The sequence below is a fragment of the Pongo abelii genome, chromosome 8 (assembly GCF_028885655.2).
Source record: "Pongo abelii isolate AG06213 chromosome 8, NHGRI_mPonAbe1-v2.0_pri, whole genome shotgun sequence".
Taxonomy (NCBI): domain Eukaryota; kingdom Metazoa; phylum Chordata; class Mammalia; order Primates; family Hominidae; genus Pongo; species Pongo abelii.
The window spans coordinates 67,973,066-67,995,000 of record NC_071993.2 but is presented as its reverse complement, the minus strand read 5'-3'; the positions used below and the strand labels follow the sequence as shown (position 1 = coordinate 67,995,000).

Below are 21,935 nucleotides of genomic sequence, written 5' to 3'. Positions count from 1 at the left end.
TCACGTTGTGGCCAACCACTGGACCAGAAATGGGAAGTGACTCGATTTATGTAGTTACTGGAAATGGCATCACAGAGCTTGAGTTTCTGTGGAGTCTTTCCTCCCCTCCTCCCACATTCACTCCTTTCACTTCCTCACTTACCCCCTGTGCACCCAGTTGGATTTTCTTGGCACACATCCCCACCATAAAACAGGCTCATTAAACTTATATGTGAGCATGAACATACTACCAAGTTGTTGAGTAGCACCCTGGCCCCACTGGGGCAGGAGCAGAACCGTGCCTGGGGTTTCTCTTTGCCATTCATCATAGTTCATGGCTGAGAAATGTCCATAGTCCTGTTATTATAGGAGCTTAAACCTGTCTGTGATTTTCAGTGTGTACACACCATGCTGCTATTTTGGGATGAATGTTGAATGGAGGTGAATGTGATAATCAGCAGCCTCCAGGATTTGGGCAGGAAGAGAACAGCTGTGCAAGGCTTGGGCGGAGAGACCACCATGCTACTGAGAAACCGCTTTAGTGCCCCTTGTGGATTTCAACGCTAGCCAAAATAACAAATCAATATGGGAAAGTTGGGTGCCCAGAATGGTCTATTTCTTGTCTTCCCTTGCCATCGCTTTTTTTGTTTTTGCTACAGAAAGAACAATGGACTGAAGGTTAACAGTAGACAAGTCTGGACTTCACCTTTCAAATAACAGAGTTGGTCTCATGGTCTTTTAGCTCTTCGTCTGTCACTGAACCCTCTGTTGTTCATCCCCTCCTGCCACTCCAGTCTCTGGTTGGCCTTGCTTTCCTCCCTCCTCCCTGTAGGGCCTTCTGTATTCCTTACAACTTTCAATTATTTAAAACGTGACACCCTTTCTTTGTTCCCCTGCATGGAGCAGCCCTGGGGTCTGCCCAGTGTCTGCAGCACTCAGCCAAAGGGAAGGAGGGAGGGACCCTCCGCCGTCTGGTCGCTCTGGGCTGCCACCATTTCCCAGACGAATAGGAGCTGTAAAACTTGTGGCTTACATAACCCAGTGAGCATTCTCCAGCTAATCTACAATCTGGGCTTTGAAGATCACAAGAAAGCAAAGGTCACGACCCAGAGATCAAAGTGACAGAAGCCCACAGAGTAATTGCCGGTTACCCTCTGTAGAGGGCCTTGGTCTGTCCTGTGGGTGTATTGTTTGCACAGAGACTTCAAACATGCTGCCGGTGAACTGTGAGGAAAATCAGCTGGCCTCTGCCAGTTGTCAGGCATTCATGAATGCTGTAGGTGAGCTCACCTCAGCTCATTAGAGTGAGATCATTGTCATCTCTCTGAGCATCTGCAGTTATTCCACTCACACTGTTTGTTCATTACTCTGTGGTCTTTATTGACTTTCTCACAGTCGTCATTTACTTGGAGGTGTTAGGGGTGGTTATATAAGGAAATTGGAATAACAAGAAAGGACGACATGGACATTTTTATTGTAAGTCAACTTTGAGCCACATAGAGTTCAAGCAAGGTAACATTTGAAGGAGGCTTAGACATCATTTGACCCATCCCCTTCACAGCATAGATAGAAAAACTGAGGCTCAGAAAGGCAGCAGAGACTGAACCAAGATCACAGGGCAAGATACACTCAGAGTCTGGCCTCTTTCCCTATGCTATTAGTCGCCAAGCTTTTTGTTACAAAAACTTGCCCTCCTTTTATTTTTCTCCCCAACATTTTAAAAACTTTGGTCTCCCAAATAGGCTGCACTGAAGCCATTGCTAAGTTTATTGTTATTATGAAACAGATACATTCAGCAGTTGGTCAGGGCTTCTGTTCAGCATGTGGTAACCAGTGTTATTAAATGGAGTTAATGTAATCTAGTCAACAGTGAGGAAGCATGATGTTTTGTTGACGGACTCATCTATCCCGTCAAGCTTTGTGAAAGATTGAGAATGGCTCACAGATCACCCATTGCTGCCTTCAGGGGTCTCAGGTAGGGTATCAGTAGCTTGTACCATGTCTCCCTGCCTCCAAAGAATGGAAGCAAGAAGGCGGCAAGAAATAATGCAAAGAAGCATAGACTGCCGTAAATGGAAGAAAATTTAAAAAACGAAACAAAACTCCAATGACCCCATGCCCAGTTCTCTCAAGAATTGGAAACTTGGTACTTCTTGAATAGAGTGTCAGAGAAAGAAACATGGCAGTCAACCCCATTCGCAGACCCTGGAGGCCCATCTGAGCTTTTCTGTGGTTGTAAGGTGTTCCTGGGGAGCAGCTATTGCCCTGGGGGGAGCAGCCATTGCCCTGGGGATAACAGTCACAGGCAGGGGGAAAGAACATCCTCCTCTCTCAGGTCTGGATGAAAAATGCCTGAGTGTCGAGACTAGAGCAGAGAAAATTGATTCTGGAAAGAAAGAAAAAAAAAGTATTTCTCCCGTTTCTTTTCTCCTCCTAGAGGTTTTAGCTCTCTCCTTAGAGGGAGTCCTTTAAGCAAATGGAACATTCTGTGTGAGAAGAAAGAGGACCTGAAAAGCTTGATGTGCTGGTCTCTCAGTTTTAGGAAATCTGTTTCCAGACAGAGACAAATGGGTCTTTAAGCACCTTCCCAGGATCCCTGCTCTCCTCTTGATAACCCCACCTTCTGTATCTCAGCCAAGAGTGCCTCTGACTCTCACCCCCACCCTTCACCACCCCCAGCCCTGGGGGCTTTCCCCCAGCCACCTTGAGAAGGTCAGGAAAATTGGAGTTGCCCTCTGGAGCTAGGGACGTGAGACTTAGAACTTAGACGGATCTCTTTTCATTAAGCAGTGCCCTGGCTTAACAAGCAGTTTTATAAATCTGAAGCTGTCTCCGGGTGTCGCAGGATTTATAGACGGGGGTTTCTGCCATAAAGCGGTTTATGATGGCTGCCTTCTCTGTTATTAGTAGCTGTCTCTTCCTTCAACCATTGCTGTTTGATAATAGCCTTAAAACACCCAGAATTACTTACCTGCAAACCCTATTCCCGATAGCCCCTGTTGACAGTCTGAATAAGTTTAGTGCCCTTTTGTTGTACTTTACTTTCAAAACAAACTGATTGAACCATCAATAGTTCGTGGAAGCTGACAGAGGGATGTCATCTGGACTAGCCCTTGTGATTGCAGGTTATCTGGGGGAGTTAACCTTCCCGCATTGTTAACTGAAATGTTTTATGTACTATGCAACTTTAGGATACTGCTGTGATAACCCCAGTAACTAAGTAATACATCACAGTAAAGAGATTTTGGTGCAACAAATAACCCAGGATTAAATTTACAAGGGTTGAATTGATATTGTAAAAGCCTTCATTCTGTGGCTTTGGGAATCCTCTCTTGTATTTTTATGGCAAACTTGTATTACACTCAGGATTGAAGCTGTGCTTTTTGACACCCTGACATGACCTAGAGCAAAGAGAAATAGATCTCCCAGGACCACGAAAGGACAGGCAAGCAGGAAGCCCACTGACTTATCACTTGGCAATAATGTTTGGAGCCAGTTCCAAGCCACCAAGGGGCAAGAAGATCTGGCAGACATGGCCACTGGCTGGGTTCTGTGCACTGCAGGCATTGGGGCAGGGCAACCCTTAGCAGAACTGGAAGGAGACTCTTTGCTCATCACCCTCCTAATTTCAAAGCTATTATTCCTCATGGTGTTATTTTCACGAGGACATTGGTTCTCAGCAGGACCAGCAGCATCAGCATCACCTGGGGACATATTAGAAATGTAAAGTTCAGGCCCAATTCCAGAAATACTGAATCAGAAACTCTGGGGATGGGGCCCTGCCATCTGTGTGTTGGCAAGTTTCCAGGAAATACTGATGCCCACTGAAGTTTGAGAACCACTGTGCAAGAATAGAAGCTCACTGAAAGAGCACAGATCTTCTGTATTGCTTTTATCTCCTCATGTTGGTACTTGACTCAGGTCCTGACACACAGTAGCTGTTTCATAATTACTTGTTGAACAAGTGAATGTATGAGTAAGTAAATGAAAGAAGACATCTCTATGGAGGAACTTTGGACCTTGAGCTGAATCTCAGATGGAACTATTTGGGGCAAGTCCTCCTAGTGTCCGTCAGACCTCTCCAAGCAGCAACCACTTGGAAACCCAGGCTGGCCCACGGGATGGGTGCCAAATCATCCCTCATTTCAGGGGGTGACTGGCAGCCTGTGTCATGGGCTGTCTCTTCGATTGTACAAGAAGAGTGATCTGAAAACAGCAGCTCTTTGTCATCTAAATTTTTTAACTAGCTTAAAAGCCAGCACCTCTCTCTCTCTCTTTCTCCTTTGATTTCAGGGCTGTGATCCAAAGTGAGGCAAAATGACAATGTGCGGTCTGTTGTCATCATGGTTCCTGCCAGCCCCATGAAGGCATCTTTCACTCCATCGTTAAACATTGGCTGATTTTCTAATACTGATGTTTTCTTCACCTGCATATTCATCTTTTCCCACCCTACACTTAGTGGGTGTCTTTACTCCCTGCGCGTCACTCCTGACATATTGTTTCTGTCTGTACATGTCTTTATTTGAAAGAGTCTGTTGTCATCAAGACTTTTCTGCTACAAGCAGAAGATGGAAGTTTTCTCTGACATTGACTGAGGCCGGTGGGAGCTCTACTGGAGGATAGAAAAGATATTTGGTGGTGGCTCATGCCTGTAATTCCAGCAGGTGGATCACTTGAGGTCAGGAGTTTGAGTCCAGCCGGGCCAACATGGTGAAATGCTGTCTCTACTAAAAATACAAAAATTAGCCAGGAGTAGTGGCACACACATGTAGTCCCACCTACTCGGGAGGCTGAGACAGGGGAATTGCTTGAACCTGGGAGGCAGAGGTTGCAGTGAGCAGAGATCATGCCACTGCTCTCCAACCTGGGCAACAGAGCAAGACTCCATCTCAAAAAAAAAAAAAAAAGAAAAATAAATAAAAGAAAGAAAAGATATTTGGGTGTTTTGTGGCACTTTCTTGATTTTGGGTGAGGTTAGCAGGTATTTGGAGGGAAGGGAGAACCCAGGGTAGGAAAAGGACAATAGATTGAGGCCAGGGAGGAAACAGGAAGTAGCCAGAGTCAAATTTCCAGGACACCAGGCATGGGGTGGACATTTCTGAAGGAAGAAAAGAATTTCATAATATTTTGACCTTAACAATGAGTCCTTTGAAGGTTATTCCTGCAGAACTCTAAACTATTCTCTCTGGCTTTGGGATGGTCAGCCAAGCCTTTTACCTGGATAAGCATATGCAGGCCACTTGGTGATAATGTCACCAGATCCTTGGGGTGTTGCTTCCTCAGTTGGAAACCTCTGCAACTGGTGGTTCCTTTGCCTGAGTTTTGCTTGGGCCTGCTGGGCTTGTTCCACCTACTCAGCCTGGTGGGCTGCACTTGGCTCATGCTACCAGTTCAGATCCCATGCCTGCCAAGGGTGGAGCGGTGAGGGGTACATGAGTAAGCAAGCACAGGGTCTGACCACTGCATACAACCAAGCATGCTGGCAGCAGCAGGCTGGGCAGCTCTAGGCACTGGCATGGGCACTAGCTCCCTGCAAGGCTGCATCTGGACCAGGCATACCACAACTGGCTTCCACTGCAGGCACTGGGGAATGTGTTGGCACCTGGAAGCTTGAAGATGCCAGGAACCACAGAGCCCCAAAGAGGTTGTCACAGCCTTGGCTTGGGGAGCTGTTAGGTCTGGGCTCCCCAAAGGGCCACAGATCTTCTCTCTGTCTCATCACCCACAATGTGGCAAGCAGGGGGACATGTTTCAGCCCTGTTTGTGTTACAGCTCTTTCAGCCCTGCCATTTGGTGGGTCCCAAGTTCTTGTCCCAGATCCAGGAAGAAGGAAGCATGCACACAATTGGAGGGTGAGCAAGGCAAAGAGGTGCTTTATTAAGCAACAGTACAGCTCTCAGTACAACTAAAGTGGGTAGCTCCTTTCTGCAGGCAGGTCATCTCAGTTTCTGTGCAGCCCTCAGCAGAGAGGAGACCCAGAGTGGGTAGCTCCTCTCCACAGGCAGGTTGTTCCATCATATGCCCAAGTCTGGCTGAGTCTGGGGCTTTTATGGGCATCAGAGGAAAGTTAGTGCATGCTGATTGGTCCATGGGTGGCCACAGCAGGGTCCAGAAAAAGCACCATATGTTCTCACTCCGATTTGTGAAACTGGTAGCCCAGCCCCTATGCTTTAGGCTACCGCTGGCCCGATGGTGGGGTTTCACTGGGGACACACCCCTTTCCACCTAGGAGCCTGTCTGCCTCCTGCTGCCAGCCATCAACCTGCTGTCTACAGTGCCCATGGTGCCCAGGCTGTTTATGCCAAGGGATGCCTGCAGGCCCATGCTGAGCTGTCCTCCGCTGTCCCTTGGCCTCCCTGCTGTGCTCCTCAGCACCCAAAGTCCAGAAGGGGCTGAGGTGGCAGGAGGCTGGTGTTTCAGTACTGCTCCGAGCATGTACACACTCAGTCAGATTGTGACAGTGCCTGGGCTTGGCTGCCACTTTGCTCCAAAATTGGAGTGGGCATTGGGAGTGGGGAGAGGCCAGGCAGTGGGAGCAGGCATTCCCAAGCCTTCCAGCGGAGGGGGTCTTCCCAAGCCCCCAAGAGCACAGGGATGCCTGGGTCTGCAGCTGCAGCTGGGCAGCTGCAGTTGCACCTGGGAGCAGGAGCTCCTGCCCCACCAACTCAGGAGGGCATGGGGTTCCCACCTGTTCCTGGCTCCTGCCAGCTCCACAGAGCAAGCAGCCCCTACTGCAGCTGCTGTATTTGCAGCAATTGCTCTAGATGGGCTGCTACTGCCACCAATAATGAGACCACCTTACGAATGTGGAAGGTGGCCTTGGGAACCCAAGGCTCTAGTGAAGGCAAGCCACACTGTTCCAAGTAACATCCTCACTGAGGAATAGCTAGGTTCTTGGGGTTGCCTTAAGGTGTGGTTCCTTGATGCCCATTTGAGATTTCCTGTTTCCCCTTTTCCATTGAGTTTTCAGTCAGTAGACCTCTTGCTCTGTGCTCCCATAACCACTGTATGCATAACCTCAATTTTGGCACTTAGCTATGCTTATTCCTAATTTCTCCATGTGAGTGTATAATTTCTGTTACACTGAGAACAGCTTTGAGAGCAGGAAGCATGTTGTAATCATATCTGTATCCCTAAGTCCTGGCACATGGTAGGTGATCAAGAAATATCTGTGCAACTGAAATCAACTGGTATGTTATTGACTCCATTCTAATGGCAGTTTTCAAGGCGTGGTGAGAGTGAGCAAATAAATTTCTCCCTGCCTTCAGGAAGCTTACAGTTTGGGTAAGGACATTAATGAACACCAAGAAAATAATTAGAAAACAACAAAATGTTAGACTGTAAGGTGCTGATAGCATATTCTAGGAGTCCTGGGAAGGGAGAAAGCAATGAAGGGTGCACAAAAACACCTTCATAGGAGATGAGGCTTGAAAGATGAGTATATGCTGAGGAGGCTGGGTATAGGAAGGAAATGACAGATTCCCTTGGAGATAATCCATTGCTCTTGACACTAGGTACTCACCTCTTGATAAGCAGAATAGGGTGGAAACAACTTGCTTGTTTGATTGATGGACTATGGAACTTGATGGAAAGCATCTTGGTTAGTGACTGTCCCTGACAAGGGAGAAGTATAGACACATGTCCATACCTGTTATACATTTATTTGTGCATTTATATAACTATACCCTGGCCAAGTGGTTATTCTTGTCAACTCCATATATACCTATCTGAGGACAGTTAATTATACTAGCAGCCATTGGCTTATTTCTGGAGTCCACCTGTATGCCAAGGAATTTTTCCAGGGAAATGGAGAGCACCTAGCATTTGTTGGGCCGTTAATATCTCCTAGAAATTAACTCCCCCTATTTCTCCTTGATAATCTTCATAGGTTAGCAAGTGTGGAAATAACCACATGTATTATCGAGGGATGTTGGTGAATGAAGTTCTTAAGACCCCTGCCTGATTCCTCAAGGAAGCATTTCTCAGCTACATGTGTTCCTCACTTGTAACCCACAGTCATCCGGGTCATTACAGTCTATGATACAGATGACCCATAGGAATGGCAGTGACGTAAAGGGTACAATCAATTTATAGGTTTATTTTACTGAGGATTTCTACGTAGCAAAGAAGCTGAGCCTGTTTTCTAGACTGGAAGGAAGGGAATGCATTGATAGGGTGCCACTGGCTAACCCACGTGTGTGTGTGTGTGTGTTTACCTTTGAGCCAAGTGTACCATTAGTGTGTGCTTCTAATGTTTAGTTGTGCATCTGTGTAAGATAGAACCATTCTGACTTCTCCAAGGAACAGTTGTTTATTCTTTGTGAAAGAAGAGAGGAGGAGCAGCCAAGGTCTAAGTTCCAGAAGACCAGATGGTGTGGATTCTTGAAGATCAGACAAGCTGTCCGGATCTCTGAGGCTGCCACTCAAACTTCCTGAGTTGTCTCTGACTCTTGTCTTCCAGATGCTTTGTTCTGTACAAGCTGCCCAACTTGAAATTTCTGGATGCCCAGAAAGTAACCAGACAAGAACGAGAGGAGGCATTGGTCAGAGGAGCCTTCATGAAGGTGGTGAAGCCCAAGGTGAGCTGCCTGCTTGCTATTCTTCACAAGGGATTTACATCTTATGGCAGTGCTTACACCCCAGGGCATGCAGAATGTCCTCTGAGTGTTTAGAATGCAGTTGGGATCTCACATGAAGGGTCCCTCCATGGATACATTGTTGGCCAAACGTGAAATAGGATTAGGTGTAAATTGGATCTTCCTGTTTTACCATTAAAGCAGCACTATGCATAGCCCAATGGTGAAGTTCTGCGGGGGACTGCAGGTCTCCTTCTTGGAGATATTCACTAAGTGGGGCCTCTGCAGGTTTGCAGCTGAGAAAGGAGAAAGAGGAAAGCATTGGGCATGGGTGGGCTTTTGGGGTAGGTGGGATTCTTCTAGTACTTCAGAGGGGGACTTTCTTGTTTGCCACCAAAGGGAAGCTAGGGAAGAGTGATTTTCTTCCATCACAGGCAAGGGCTCCACAGCTCTCTGAGATATCGTTAGTGTGGAAGGTGATGTTTTCTGACAATGTGTCCCTAGGCTGGCATGTGCCCCCCACATGTATCTCTCCAGAGCTGATTAGAATGGTGTTTACTGACCTTTCCTTTACCAGTTGAGTCTGTAAGTGAATTTGGTGTCATCCTAATGGCAGCTCTGATGAGGCAGTGGAGATTTGGCTTGGGGTCTTGGATTCAGATACAAGGAGATTTTTTAAGGACATGGATGACTGTCTCTTTGGGAGGAGTTGGGAGTCCTTCAGTGAAGCCAGAGGCTGGGGAATGGACTCAGTGACCCCTGATGACCTCCTTGGAGAACCACCATTGCCTTGAGGCTCTGTGGAGCTATGTGGTCACCTCCCATGAGACTGCAGCTAGTGTGTTGAAAATGCTGGCACTGATATCCTAGAAGTCTAGTTTATCCTCAGCTATTGACTTATAGCACTCTGCACGTGCATTGGAAGTGATTAAAGGGGGGAAAGAAAAAACAAAAACAAAACAGAACAATGAAACATCTTCCATCAAGTTGCTCTGCTGGCAGCAGACCTCAGGCCACTTTCTTTCCCTGAATCCATGAGGTGCAACTTATTTTCCATTATGCTGAATAAAATTGCTAGCAGTTGTGGAAATATATGATATGGACGGTATATTACTGGCAGATAAATGTATTGTTACCTCTTTCAGCATGTGGGAAATTAATTGAGTGATTCATTTCATAGCTATTAAAGTGTTAACAGTGCTCCCTATTGAGGCACAGGTTTGATGTATTGCACACAACTGCCTTTAGTTATTCTAGCTTTTGTAATTTTTCCAAATGAAATAATTAATTTCTTGGCCTTCTTTTTATTTGTTTTTGGTGAAAACAGTCCAGAGATAGCCAGCATGACCAAACCCAGCAAAAGTACAACAAATGCACTCTATAATATCCTGGGTTATTATAAATAACCTGCCCACCCTACATATCTCACCTTCTTGTATACGTCTGTATTCATGTGTATACCTGTGTGCAGAGTGGATCAGTATTTCTCCTGCGCTCATTGGCTTTGATGTGGGCAGCTCTACATTGTCACACAAAATCTGAAGGGGTAATAAATGTAGTACCCACCATATCTGGATGGGGCACTCAGTGCCTGCCCACCCCCCATTCTTCTAAGGTTCTTGGTGCACAGATCTACAAGTTTTCACGTCCTCCTCTAAGTAAAAGGAAGGGGTCATTGGCTCACTTTATGGGTGAGGGAACTGAGGGCTGGAGAAGTTAACTGGGCTGCCCCAGGTCACCTGGCTGGTAATTGTGGAGCTGGAGGTTTGCCTTGTGTCTGACCACTGGGCCCACACTCTTCTCTCTCTGCTTTCTCACCCCTGGAGCAGTGAGCTACATATTTACCCTGTGGATCTCTTTGTTCAGACAAAACCTCCTAAGATCTAAATGAGGAAAACAGGTAAGAGCAGGACTGTTCTGTTGAGTAGAGGTGGGAGGAATTGAAATCCTTCCTTGCTTTTGAAAGCGTCTGAGACTGGCTCCTTAAAATCCAGCATTAGCTGTTTCTGAGTCATTAGCAACATCAGCAGAAATGCCCTTCAGAGTTCCCAATTAGTTTCTAATCAATTCTAGAATTAGTTCATGTTTGTATGATTGACTCCAATATCCTTACTAACTGTATTAAGCTTTAAAAAGCCTGTTAAGAGTGTAAATTAGTTCAACCATTCTGGAAAGCAGTATGGCAATTCCTCAGAGAGCTAAAAACAGAACTACCATTCGACCTAGCAATCCTATTACTGGGTATATACTCAAAGGAATATAAATCATTCTATCATAAAGACACATACATGTGGATATTCCCAGCAACACTATTCACAATAGCGAAGACATGGAATCAACCTAAATGCCCATCAGTGACAGATCGGATAAAGAAAATGTGATATGTATACACTATGGAATACTATGCAGCCATACAAAAGAATGAGATCATATCTTTTGTGGGAACATGGATGGAGCTGGAGGCCATTATTCTTAGCAAACTAATGCAGGAACAGAAAAACAAATACCGCATATTCTTACTTACAGGTGGGAGCTAAATGATGAGAACTCATGAACACAAATAAGGGAACAACAGACATGGGGGCCTACTTGAGGCTGAAGGTTGGGAGGAGGGAGAGGAGCAGAAAAAATAACTATTGGGTACTAGGCTTGGCACTTGGGTATGAAATAATCTCTACAACAAACCCCCATGACACAAGTTTACCTATGTAACCAACCTGCATATTTACCCCCAAACCTAAAACAAAAGTTTAAAAAAATACCTGTTAATTATTTGAGGAGAGAGACAAAAGTACTCTTACAAAGTATGGTGATCTTGGTTCTCTTTCTGTAGTCCCATGTTTTCCAAACCAAAGAGGACTTGGAAATCACCTAGTCTGTGCTCCCATTTCATGGATGAGGGAGCTGGGAGAGGGTGTAGTTTCCTGAGGCTCCATGGAATTGGGACCAGAACCCCTGGGGGTCTGGGCTTCCAGTTAAGTGTTCAATTTATGCCATGATTCTTCAAGTGCTCAGGACGATTCTTCTGTGTTCTTGGTTTCATATCAAACTGGATGCCTACATTGAATGGCAGGCAGTTCCCTTTTGTCTGTTGTTTTCAGAGATAGACAGTGGTACTTTTCTTGTAGAAAGAAAGACGCCAAATGAGCTCCTTGCTGAATTAATAAATTGGCATTAAAAAGGCTGGTTCTCACCTGTTCACAGTGCATACAGGCATATGTTTGTTCCCATGCAGGTGTGTATACCCGCTTCCATCTCTGTGTGTGTATACATATGCATGTTCTGGGAGGTATGTGTACACCAGAGTCCGCTTCTAAGTGGCGAGCGATTTCCTTTCCATGTGTTGCTGCCGCTGTGCTGAGCACACTCAGGGAAGACCTATTTTTCACGATGGAATCGGAATCTCAAGCTGGCTTCTGTCCTTTCCAGGGCAGCCAAGGCCTGTTGTGCTTGTTCAGCAGAATGCTCTGATGGATGATCAAGGCAGCCATGATTTGGGGAGCTATTTTCATTTTATTCCTGACATAAAGAATTTGGGAGAATGGAAAATGCCTCTCCAATCACAGCCCTTGCCTTAGAGGTAGGGAACGGGCAGTCTGGGTGTGCTCGGCTGACACAAATGCAGAACCATCCAGGAGGTAATAAAGGCCCGATGTCGCAGAGGTCTGATTGGGTACCTGGTAGGTGCTGGCACTTGAGTGCAAGTCCTCGCTCCCTTTCTCCCATGATGACACATTTCTCCTCTGTGGCTGCCTTTTAGCTTTTGTTGTTTCAAAGCTGCCTTCTGTCTGAGCTCTGATTGTTGTAGAGAAAGATGCTGTCATTCATTAGGAAGTGATAGCTGATGCTACAATGGATGCTTCCAGACTTTATCTCTGTGTGTGTGTGTGTGTGTGTGTGTGTGTGTGTGTGTGTGTGTGTGTTATTAGTTGATGGACCTGCAACAGCTAGGCTTTGCCATTTCCAAAATTCTAATATATAAAATATATATAACTTTACCAAATATTGGCCATTGAATCATGCCATTGTTAATACAGAGAACACCACACTGGATACAGAGAAGGTTCAAGCCCCCAAAGAAAGAGCCCTCTAGTAACCAAACTGTGAAGCCCCTCACTGCACTGGGAAACATAGATCAAAGGGGTGCAGAGGCCTGTCCAGGATGACGTGTGTGGTCGGCATGCCAGCCCTGCACATTAGAGAAACGGCTCAAAAATCCAACAGTCAGAATTGTTTAATTATGTCCTGACTTTGTAATTATTCATCCCTGTTCTGGCAAAGAGCACAGTTGTCATTTCTTTGACATAATTATTTAAAGCTGAGCCCTCTTGTTTACAGGCATGTATACAAAGTTGGCTACCAACTGTTTAATCTTCAGAATCTTAAAGGAGCCTAAGGAGGGCAACTCTGGGGGCAGCTGAGAACCACAGCCAACATTAGAAAGTGTTTTGACGCTTGTGTTTTGCTTGCATTAATATCCATCCTCTCATAGGGAAGATGTGGTAATAAATATGTCAGTGAGTAGTGAGGTGTCCTTGAAGACGTGTCACTTGTTTCTTTATGTGGGCATAGTGTGTTCAAACATATGTTTTTTCCCATGCAGGTGTGTATACCCGCTTCAATCTCTGTGTGTGTATACATATGCATGTTGTGGGAGGTATGTGTACACCACAGTTGGCTTCTAAGTGGCGAGCGATTTCCTTTCCTGATTTTTCCACCTGATTTTCCCATCGTGTAGTTTGTGTATTGGTGTAGTTTGTTGTAGCTTGTATATTTGTGTTTGTGCCTACGTTTGGATACTAGGGAGGGTGGGCTATTGTGTATGTGTGTGTGTGCATGTGTGTGTGTGTGTGTGTGTGATAGAAAGAAGGAAGGAGAGGGAGGGAGATGCCCTGTGTTGAAGAAATAAACTTTGGAGTACATGCATTTCCAAAAGTCTCTCTTATTCTTTTCCCCTAAACTGAAAATTGGAAACCATTTGGGTCTGAGAATCACCTGCTCCCACGAATACCCTACACAGTCCTGCCATTGACACTTCGAGTTAGGTCCTCACTCCCCCGAGTACCTTTAGTTTCTTCCATCTGTGTCTGTGTTTTTAGGTTTCCATGCAAAAGGCCATCTAGGATGAAGACAGGGAATGATTCACAAGGAAGCTGGCTTCTGATTGGGATGAGGAAGCTGCTCGTCCCTGGGGTGCCAGCTCCATGAGGGCAGGAACCTTCTGTTTTGTTCGTTTCTGTATCTCTAGTACCCAGTCTATAGCAGAGACTCAGTCAATACTCATCAAAGGAATGAACCATGAACAGCAGAGCATATTGGAAGATCCATCATGAAAAGGTTGTTGTATATGTTCTAATTACTTCAGTCAACATGGTTACCTGAAAAGGCAGGAAAGAAACCATTGCCTTTAGACAGTGTGTTAATTGCCACCTGTACACTGGCAGAAAAGACAGATTCTGGGCATCATATTTGTTTTTCCAAAGGATTTTTCCGGGATTATTTTTGATGGGAAAACCTACTACTACCACAATCCCCATGCCTTGGCTTTTCCACTGGGTAGCATTTCAGGGGGAGGCAAGGGTGTGATCTGAAGCAGTGTGCTCCTCATCACTCAGGGTGGTACTGGAGTCCTCCTTCTCTCTGAACCCACCTGCTCATATTAGGGCTTTTAGGAAGTAAGTAGCTCTTCTCATGAAACATGTTGGGGTACCCACAAGTCTGTGTATAGTTACAATGAAATTTTCCCGGTCTTCGCCGCTATTGTATTTTTTGTCTATACCTAAAGGAGCACTACCTAGTTGCTTCTTTGCTGCACTTAATTGTTTTTTATGCCTAGTCTAGCACTTTACTAAGTGCTATCTTATTCTAAACTACACTGCGTATGTCTTTGATATCTTCTGTTACTCCTATGTAGCCCAATTGCAGATGCATAAAAGGGTATCAGAAACTACTTCTAGGTTTATTACAATTACTGTCCTTTATACTCAATATTTTCAAGAATATATATTTTATATAAAGCCAGGACATGCCTGTAAATAAACATTGCAAATCACAAGTACATTCAGTTCAACAGGCCATCAGCCAATATATTTTGAAAGTTCTCCACAGTGCCAAACATTCAAAAAATGATTTAAAATATTGGTTGTTTTTCTGGACGTTTCCAACTACCTGAATGTGCTCATGTTTTTATGATTTTTTTTCTGTTTTCACGCAGATGTTTCTTGTTTAGAGACATATTCAGATTCTATTTTCAGTTGCTTTCTAGTAAATTTTGGAGAGAGGAAAAATTTTTAATTAACTTTTTTTTTTTTTAAGAAAATGCTTAGATGGTGTGTTCAAAAACAACTCTGGGAGCCAAACATTTGCAGTTTGTTTGTTTTTTCAACCTTATTCCTGACTTCACAGTTTGCACGTTCATTTGAGGGAGAATCACTTAAAGATTTTGTATTTCTCCATTTTTAGAACCATGGCATCCTGTGCCTCAAGCAAATGCTTTTGGAGTATTGCTCTTTGGAGGCGGCCTCTGTAGCCTTGCATTTGGGTAGCAACCCTCTGAAATAAAAAAATAGAGCACTGCAGGAAAGCCATGTCTCTGGTGTGCTGGTGAAACCAAAATCCACAATAGAAAGAAGGAAGGTGGTAGCAGCCTCTTAGAGGCATTCCCAGGAGTCCTAGGGGCCTTGCCAGGGGCTGAGCACATAGTAGACACTACTGTCCATGAAGCCAGTGCCTGGGGGATGTTACTGTGTCCCTGATGGGACCTCTGGCTTGCCCAGCTCCCCAATGGTCCAGCTTCCTCCTCTTCCTCTTTTTAGCCTCCCACATGCTCACTGCTGTCCAAAGATGCTTAGATGGATGTATCAAGAGGATCATGGAAGTAAGTAGCACTTTTTAAGTGTTGGGGATAAGATTAATAGCCCTAGGATACTTTGTCCTGCCTCTGCAACCCCACAACTGGGAAAAGTGTGGTAGATTGCATTGTTTGTCTAAAACCATTCCTTTCTCTCTGCCCTTGCTGTGGCTCCCCATCTAAGGGAGGAATACACTTCCGCATTCCATTGACTTTGGCCTTGGCCATGTAACTCCTTGGCCAATGGGATGCGAGTGGAAGTGACAGCATGACAATTCTGGGCCAAGGCCTTACGCAGCACCATGTGTTTTCACTCACTGCTCGCACACGTCTGCCATTTGCTATGAAAACAACATAAGAGACACTGTGACCAGACCTGAACCTGACTTGAGGCCTGCAAACATCCCAGCCAACCACAGACCTCTGCATGAGAAAGAAATGCTTGTAATAAGCCACTAAGATTTTGAGCAGTAGTGTGCTGACTAATACTTAGGCAGCCATCCACACACCCTACCTCTGCTGCATCTCTGGCCATTGAACCAGGGTCTTAACTGGGACACAACTTGGAGTTTTGTGAGGTTAGTGGCAGTCATTGGTGCCACAGCACCAACTACTGTAGGGTTTCTGGGTACTTAACTAATTAGGATAGCAGGGCCAGTCTAGAGGTCGACTGGCTGCCTAGTGGTACATTAGATGCACAGAAACTTCCCTGATATGTGAGTTAGAAGAACATGCATTAAGTAGTCACTGTCTACTAGCTATTGTACCAGCTGCTTAACAATTTTATCTCTAATTTTCTCCCTAACCTTGAATCTACAAATGAGGAAACTGATGATCAGATAAATTATATACATAACCTAAAATTACAGAGCAAGGTGGAACCAGGTCCTTTTTTTTCTCCAAGTCTTCCTAAGCCCCAAAACTCATGTTCTTTCCCCTGTATGCCTTGAATTACTTCAGGGAAAAAAGTCAAACTCAAAGCTTATGCTCTTCCCACTGTATCCCTTACATTTCATTAACAAGGCATACATTTCTGATGGAAGGCAGGGGTGAAAAAGCGGGAAGATCAGGAGATAGAAGGCAGCCAGAGGCAACTTTGTAATTTCCAATTTTAACCCTGTGATGACTCCCCATAAGGTATTTTGGTGAAATACATGGGCTAGGCAAAGAACTGCAGGAGTCAGGCTGTGGGCAGATCTCTGAGTTAGGTCGGGTTTGCGATTTCCCCTGAGGGTGAGGAGGAACGTCGGTAGAGTTTGAAGTGGGGAAAAAGTCTGGGCAGGCCTGTGTTTGCATCCCTGGGCATCTGGGAGAGGGAGCCTTAGAGCTCTGTGCAGAGCAGGTGCTTTGGTGATGTGGAAATCGGTGCAACAGCAGGCACTGGTCTGAGGCTGCCACAGTGTTCCCAGCACCCAGGCCAGTGTCAGTGTTCAGGCAGCTATAGCGGTTAGAGAGCTCTGTCTAAAGAAGCTCTGGGATGGCAGAGATAGGTCCATGTAAGAGTGAGTAGCTCTGATGCTGGGACAAGGAGAGAGCTGATGGCTGTCAGAGACCCACTAGTGACTCCCCCTTAAAGGGAGTTCACAACATTTCCAAAATGTTCTTTGACATGTTCTTACCTCAAAGCCCCTGTCCCTTATAGTATTCGTTGTCTCGTTTTAAGGAGTAAATTTACAGCTTCCTAACTGGGCCATAAAAAGTTGTCATTCGCATGATCACTGGCAATGACTAAGATGGAGCCTTTATTTGTCTTTAATCTGCACATTACCAGCTTGACATTTTCTTGATCCACTTTGGAAAAGTATCTTTGGCATTTTGTTTTTGCAATGTAGATTCTTTTTATCATTATTTTTAAAATTAAGTTTGAAAGGAAAGAGAAGAGGGAAAAGGAGAGGAAAATAAAGATGCTTTCTTAAGAAATTGGGTTCTGGAGAGTAAAGTTAGGGTTCTGATTTAAAGTTATCCATATTTAAAACCAACATTGCCTGGGGTTCTGTGCACAGCTACAGGGCAGGGCTGGCTGCTGTTCTTCAGCTATGGGTGCATGGGTGAACTTGACAAATCCTTCACATGTTTTTCTCCATCCTCCAACCCACCCCTCCCAATTCTTTGCTTTGAGCTTGGTGATTCTAGGCTAGTGATGAAGAAGAATAAGTTGGAAATACAGGGGCAACTTGTCTAGGAACAGGGGAAAAAGGCCAGTGACTGATGTATGAGTAAAAGGAGAATCATGATAGGCTCAGCATCCCCTCCCCTCCATTAGACCAGGGCCTTGCTGTCTTTCCTGAACTCTACAACTTAATAGAGCTCTGTCTTCCTCAGAAAGTCCCTTCTGGGCCCATGGAAACATCAGACTGTAGGATTCTAGAGACTGAACTCTCAGGCCATTATGTATCCTTGAAGGCAGGGAAACCTGCAAGATGGGGGCAGGCAGAGGCCAACCACACAGATGCCAGGCCACTAGAGAAACATCATGAACATTGTTCTGAAGCTGCCTTCAATGACATGTGCATGTATTTGCAATTCCATGGCTAAGGAAGAAGGAGAAAACAGGGATGGCATGGTCCCATTTTCTACTCTGCCATTCTGGCTATTTCCAAACCACCTGCTACTGTAGGTAATAGCAGACAAGAAGAGCAAATTGTAAGAAGAAAATATAAAAGAAAACTCATGTAAGCTCAGTGATGAAATGAATGTTTCTGATACTTAACATTTACCTGATCTTTTTGTTGTTCCCAAAAGTAAAGTTGTGGACAGGATAAAGTAGTAAGATAACCTTAGGGCAGCAGTCACCAACATTTCTGGCACCAGGGACTAGTTTTGTGGAAGACAGTTATTCCACAGACTGGGGGTGGGGGTGGGGGATGATTTCTGGATGAAACTGCTCCACCTCAGATCATCAGGCATTAGATTCTCATAAGGAGCCTACAACCTAGATCCCTCACATGCACAGTTCACAATAGGGTTCGAGCTCCTATGAGAATCTGATGCCACCACTGATCTGACAGGAGGCAGAGCCCAGGCAGTAATGCTCGCTCACCAGCCACTCACCTCCTGCTGTGTGGCCTTGTACCTAACAGACCACAGACCAGTACATGTCTGTAGCCCCGTGGTTGGTGTTGGAGACCCCTGCCTTAGGGTGTCCAACCCGAACAGAGTTAAAAGTCTTCACAACGTTTGGAAGAAAAATGTGATGATTGTCTGAATGCGGCTGATATGTACTTTCAGGGTACCCTTTGGAGGAGTGTTAAACAGGTATGCCTAGGCAAGTACCAGCATGCAGTAGCAAGCAAGTTATGGGACCCCGTTCCACCACCCTGCAGACTCAGTGAGGGGCCAGATGCTCACAAGAGAGGGGCTTCTCATTTCAAAAGAAATTATCTCTGCCCTTTATCCCAAATGGTCCATTGAGAAGCAAAGAGAACATCTTTCTTTCCTGTTTCCCCAGAGAGCCTGTTTCTCCTCATCAGCACCTCTAGAACATCCAAGTTCCCGGTCAGCTGTTGGATCCGGCTTGAGAGTTTGTTACAACCCTCTGGGAGGTGTGTTTTTGCCTAGAAGTTGTTTTGCCCACCTGTGGTCACCATAGCTTCCTTCTAGGGCCCGTATACACACTCAGATTCCAAATGCATCTTCTTTGTCACTCTGACCAGCAGAAGTGCCATTTCACAAGCATGATAGGGAAGGCCTGCCCTTGGGGTCCCTGAAGGCTGGTGCTACAATTAGCCCTTCTATTTGCTTTTCTGCTCCTTACGGTAGAGTGTCTTAGATGAACAGACAGGGCACCATCAATAATGCACAGATGCTCTGTAATTGGGACTTCCTTTGATGTTAATTTAGCTAAGTTCAACGCCATGTCAGTGATAGCAATTACGTGCAGCCTTTTCACCAAGGACATTGTAGGATAATTTTATTTTTCATGTGCATTTTGAAATATGGCAGTAAATTTTGAGCTACATTGCCTGAATTAGAACTCATTATTTCTTTTCAACAGTGAACTAATACTCTGTCTAGGCTCCAAAGCTGTCTTTTTTTTTTTTTTTTCTTTTTTGAAGTGAGGGATGTGTAGTGGGGCTTCTACTTTATGCAGCTTTTAACTCTTGAGTGAAATTTAGAAGTGAGTCACCTCTCCTTTTTTTGTTGAGCATTCTGAATTGTCACAGAGGCTATCTGGCTCAGTGACCTGTCCCATATTTTTGTTGGGCCCATTTTTATTCACTCCTCCCCCACTCCCCAGCCTTTACTTTTGTTCTCGACACAATTTAAGGAGTTGCCTCCAGCTGTTTTTGTGGGGAGGTTTTAAGTCTGAATTTATTGTAGCTGTTGAGTTCCATGGAAAACCTGTGATTCTTAATTTGTTCATGAGCTGTTGTTGGATTTGCTGCTCCATTTGGGGACTGGGCCCACTCCAAGTTTCAGGGTAATGTTTAGGTTTGGATTAAAGGCTGGACTTCTACCTCCTGTTATTAGTTGCCTTATTAAAATGGAGAATGTAATGCCTTCCAAGTCTGTTGGGGGATTCAATGAGATAATCTGTGGCAGGAGCTAATGCAGGCTCTGGTCTAAAGCATCAGTAGCAGGTAGTGTTCTTAGTCATGTAATTTCAACTGACAAGGACTCTTTTTGTGGTACTGCTGTGTCATCAAGATGTGTGGGTGAATGTGAGGAAGGTAATTTTGGCTTGAGATGCTGGGGGGCAGGTACCTAAGTCATCTTGGGGTACCATAACAAAATGCTATTGACTAGATGGCTTAAACAACAGAAATGCATTTTCTTGCAGTGCTGAAGTCCAGAAGTTCAAGGTCAGGGTGCCAGCATGGTTGGGTTCAGGTGTGGGCTGTCTTCCTGGCTTGTAGATGGCCACCTTCTCACTGCACCCTCCACTCATGGTGGAGAAAGTAAAGAAAGAGAAGGAGATCTCTCTGTCTTCTGATGAAACCACAGTCCTATTGGATTAGGGTCTCATTTAACCTTAATTACCTCCTAAAGATATTGTCTCCAGGTAGAGTCCCATTGCAGGATAGAGCTTGAACGTGTGAATTTGGGGGTACGCATTCAGTCCACAGCAGGGGGCATTGCCCCTCTATTTCTGGTGGCTTAACTGAGTTTTCTGGAATTTATCCTTAAATGAAATACTTCTCCTGCTTTTCTGAGACATCTACTTCCTAGTGAGAGTAAAACACCTAAAAGAAAGGAATGTGAGAGGGGAAAGAAGGCCTCACGTTCATCCTGGGGAGGTCCAGGCTCCTGAGCTTGGGCATCTCCTCGGCCACCGCACGAGACCCTTTTGTTCTTGTGGGAATGATACAGGGAAGGAGTAGGGTGGGTGAAGGCATGGGAGGAGTAAGCATGGCGTGGGGGACAGGAGGCTCCTTGCCACTGATGGAGCCAGGAGCATGAAGGTGCAGCTGCCCTCTGGACAGCTGTGGAGCAGAGAGGTCTCCATACAGGACCAATGCTGGAAAGGATGCCTGGTGCAGAAGTGAGCCCTTAAGCTCTTTCATTTGAGTGACCTCGCACTCAACTCTCTTAATCCTCCTCTAATTCCCTTGGCGAATCTGGAAATCAAGGCTGATGTTTAGATCCTAGAATTTGTCATTGGAATCAGGCCCCTCTGCCCCCAGAGTGAAATGAAAAAACTGGGGAATGAAATTTGGGAGCTTGTTACACATGTCCAAAGAATATTATCCCATCATCAGAAGGGTTTTGAAACCCAAGATTGAGATATTGGCTCTTTAGACAATTAGAAAACAGCCAAGTACTGTATTATGAAACCAAAAAAAAAAAAAGAAATCTGTTCAGTTTAATGCTAGAAAAAGAGAAAGAGAGGTTCTAACTTCTGTACTCATTCTAATTTTTAGTCATGGGATGTTTTGGAGAAGATTAGATTACAAAATATTTTTTTCTTCTTTGTGTTCAGAAAAGCCTCAATACCAACTTGCAGCCTCTACACTTTTAGATGCCAGAGGCCTAAGCTGAAAATATGAATTGTGTTTGCTTAGGTAAAAATGAACAGGGCGAGTAAACGGAATAAAGAATAAAAAGCTTTTCCTTCTTTGCTTTCCCTCCCGTCTTCCTTTGCACATTATATGACTAAATGTGCAACTTTGTTCACATAACTGCTACAAACAGTTCACTGTGTAGGCCAAACGCTCTCTAATGCAGTAAAATTAAGAAATAATATGCTTTGAAAGTGATTTATGAGTGTGGTTAAACTGCCAGATTTACAAAGAAATAGTTCAGATCTTGGGAAGCCTCAGGAGTCACGTCAAAAATGAATTTGACCATGATTTAAACTGCTACTTTTCTTACATGACATTTAATATGTGTACTTTGGAGGCCCATATGTCTTTAATAAAATAGCATTAAGTTTTAAATATGATATGAATGCAGCCAGTTTCTAAATTCATAACCTTTTCCACAACTCCAAAATGCTAACCAATAAGGGAGTCATACACGCAATAAAACATAAACCTTAGAAAATAGCTTTTTATTAAAATGGTTAGACAGTTGGCAGCTGGGTTGCAATG

General features: G+C 44.8%; 1 protein-coding gene across 1 annotated transcript in view; it reads left to right on the top strand.

The window, feature by feature from the left end:
• Positions 1 to 21,935, top strand: part of LRMDA (leucine rich melanocyte differentiation associated) — a 1,127,800-nt gene that overhangs the window by 611,488 nt on the left and 494,377 nt on the right. Inside the window, exon 5 of the mRNA XM_002820796.5 lies at positions 8,441 to 8,558. Within this exon, the coding sequence (XP_002820842.1) occupies positions 8,441 to 8,558 (118 nt within the window). The remainder of the gene's footprint in view (positions 1 to 8,440; positions 8,559 to 21,935) is intronic.